We start from the raw sequence: 2941 nt of genomic DNA on the forward strand, positions 1-2941 counted from the left end.
TACACCCAAAATAACCTGGGAAATTTCAAGCTATTGTAAAGGACACAGTGAAAGCAGAGGGTATGGGGTCTGTCTAGGTAAGGCCACCCTTACAACAAATATCTGTTGAGGTAACATGGTACAAATAAACCACAAAGTAGGTAGGTACTTTTATGGTCACACTGGTTATTAATTCTGACACAATATGGAGCCAGCCATCATGACTGACTGATTGTCAAAAAGTTATTTTTCTAAATAATTTAAACCTATTTGAGCTCTTAATGGTGAAAATAAAGAGCAGGAATCGACTAAACATGTAACCCGAACAAACATTTTCTATTTCAAATACAAATTCTATATATTTGTACGAGGATTTCGGCAAAACATGGCACTGGAAAATTTGGGGATGTTAAAAAAGTTTCGTACGGGTGAATGATTCTCATATCGTCAGGTTACTAGTCGTTACAGACTATTAGTCATTGCCTAAGGAGTACACACCCCAAGGTTTCGAATGTGGCTCCTATGTTAGCTGGTGACTCTGCTATGCTAGCAGTGTGGCACTTGGGTTAAGATTATGCCAAGATAGGTTAGAAGTATGCCACCTAAATTCGGTGCATGTCATGTGTGTCAGCCGAGTTAGTGACAGGTGAGATACAGGTATGTCACCCACGTCGGGGATGCGTCAGGTAAGTTTACTGTACATCTACAACCTATATTACAGGTGTACCACTTATCTTAACACTGAGACACCTAGACTAAGAACATATCAGCCAGGGTAGCAATAAGGTTAAGCATGCACCACTCAGGTTAGGTGTATGCTAACTGACTTAGAATTAAGACCATGTCCTGATAATACCCAATGCCCAGTGCTTTCTCTGTAACACAGCACACAGCAAACCACTGCTGCTCGCAAAACAGGTAAAACCGATTGTCTTTAACAAGTTGCGGCAACCAGCCACGCATTCCTGGAATACACGTGCCAGTTGTTAGGTGTCACCTATTATCGTTTAGTCAAAATGTTCTGTAACCTAGAGGCAAACACCCCAAAATCCATAGTTACTTGTTCGAAAAAGCGATACCGGGAGCCATTGGGAAATTCCTTAAATCCACTGGTAAGTAGGGCCAATTGGCTAAAAACGCTGCAGAATCTATTGGCAACCTGCAATTAAACACAACAGAAATAACATTAGTTATTTAACAACTCATTAAGGAAACGTAAATGGTACGCCTCTGCTGCAGCTGACCTGAAGGATAAAAACACATGAGAAACAACAGATATGAAATCAGGAAACAGAATATTCCTGCTAGCAACTCTTAGTACTGAATCACGACTGTGCTTGTCATTAAGGGTAGCTGCATAACATTAGCTAACAGAAAGAAAACAGAAAGCTAACAGAAAATTATGCCATTATAAATGCAAGATTATTACATATATTGTGACTGCCTGTCACACAGACCTACCGCATGACCTCAAACCAAGACTAACACCATTTACTAACACCCAACAGTGTCTTCCTTCAATGGCCAATTTTCCCACACTCTTCATGAGGCTACGTGATGCAGCAGCAGTATCTGTGCTATTCTATGCTACAAATGCAGCCATTCAGCCACTAAGACACCACCTACCTCTGGTTGGTAGTAGGAGTAAGAACAACATTGGTAGCAGCTGGATTGCTCCCTCTACAATTGCCTGCATCTAAAAGAAAAATCATAATACACACCCCGTTTATCTCATCACAGATCAAAGGGCTTAAGAGTTCTGACTTAGATGCAGTAATATGTAATAAAAAAAATATACAATACTGTAATTATTACATTATAGCATAGATAAAACTATTCTAGCACTTAGGCTAATGTACGACGAACGTGACACAGCGATTGCTGTTATAACGTCATTGATTGGATCAGAGACAACAGCATCGCCATGAGTAGTGTACTGTATTATGAAAACTTATAGATGGCTTTGGTGTCGACATATTGTAAAAACCAAAGAACCATCACTAATCACTAATTTGAAAACAGCCCTGCCAGAATCCACAAAGTAGCAGCTACAGAACCACTGTAGCTAATTCACTACAAAACCATGATCTACTCATATTATACCTTTAATATCTACCTTAGTTTAAACTCATGGCAATTTAAGCAAGCTGCTCAGTTTTCACAAAGTGCTAATTCACACTTGAAAAAATTCTACCTTTAGGTGTGAGCTCATGTAGCGGGCTGCTAGTGGCGAGCTGCACATCTGTACAGTTGGGTGTACCGGCTAGCTGCTGCCTGGCAGGTGGCGCCACTGGTCGACCCTGGAAGAAGTTGCCAATGTGCTGACACCGCACCAGTCGTTCCGGAAGCTCAACTATTTGCCTGTGATTAACAGCAGAAAAAGGTCATATGTAACGTATCCAGTACATACCTAAGAAACCATGTGCCAATATAAGTTACTGCCATGAATCTACGCACTCCCACCCCACCCTGATACATGACTAACCATGAAAAGGCAGCAAAACACTTGAGATACAGCATTTGCAGTAATTTGCAGTTACGTAGACATTTGCCTATATCTGCATATGCTGCAAGTGTGGGAGTTTCTAGTGTTAAACCGAGTTATTAAATAACCTTGATGCGCATCCAATAGTGATTTGCCTTAAATAATTGTTAAAAACAAATCAATAATCTCAAATAAAATAATGGCCAGCATGGAAATTGATCATTTGCTTAAATAGAGACCATTCCAACTACATTCCAATTCCACAAGCTTAAATCCTTACCAATACAATTACAATCCAACTTGACGTCGCTTACTAAAACACTAGCTGCATTTGAAATCAACACCTATCGTACGTGGCACGTATCACCTACCTAAAGTACTCCTGTATCTTTGGCAAGTACTCATCAGCACTCTCTTCTTTGTGACTCTGCAGCTGCCTGTAGCCTGTAACGGAGAAATATTCTATTACGTTCATCG

General features: G+C 40.3%; 1 protein-coding gene across 1 annotated transcript in view; it reads right to left on the bottom strand.

Moving 5' to 3' along the window:
• Positions 1 to 2941, bottom strand: part of LOC106807955 (probable serine/threonine-protein kinase irlA) — a 5781-nt gene that overhangs the window by 2518 nt on the left and 322 nt on the right. Inside the window, exons 2-5 of the mRNA XM_014810857.1 lie at positions 2836 to 2908; positions 2174 to 2340; positions 1606 to 1675; positions 1040 to 1138 (exon numbers count right to left, since the gene is read on the bottom strand). Coding sequence (XP_014666343.1) covers positions 1040 to 1138; positions 1606 to 1675; positions 2174 to 2340; positions 2836 to 2908 — 409 coding nt within the window. The remainder of the gene's footprint in view (positions 1 to 1039; positions 1139 to 1605; positions 1676 to 2173; positions 2341 to 2835; positions 2909 to 2941) is intronic.

This window comes from Priapulus caudatus, unplaced genomic scaffold, assembly GCF_000485595.1.
Source record: "Priapulus caudatus unplaced genomic scaffold, Priapulus_caudatus-5.0.1 Scaffold0, whole genome shotgun sequence".
Classification (NCBI taxonomy): domain Eukaryota; kingdom Metazoa; phylum Priapulida; class Priapulimorpha; order Priapulimorphida; family Priapulidae; genus Priapulus; species Priapulus caudatus.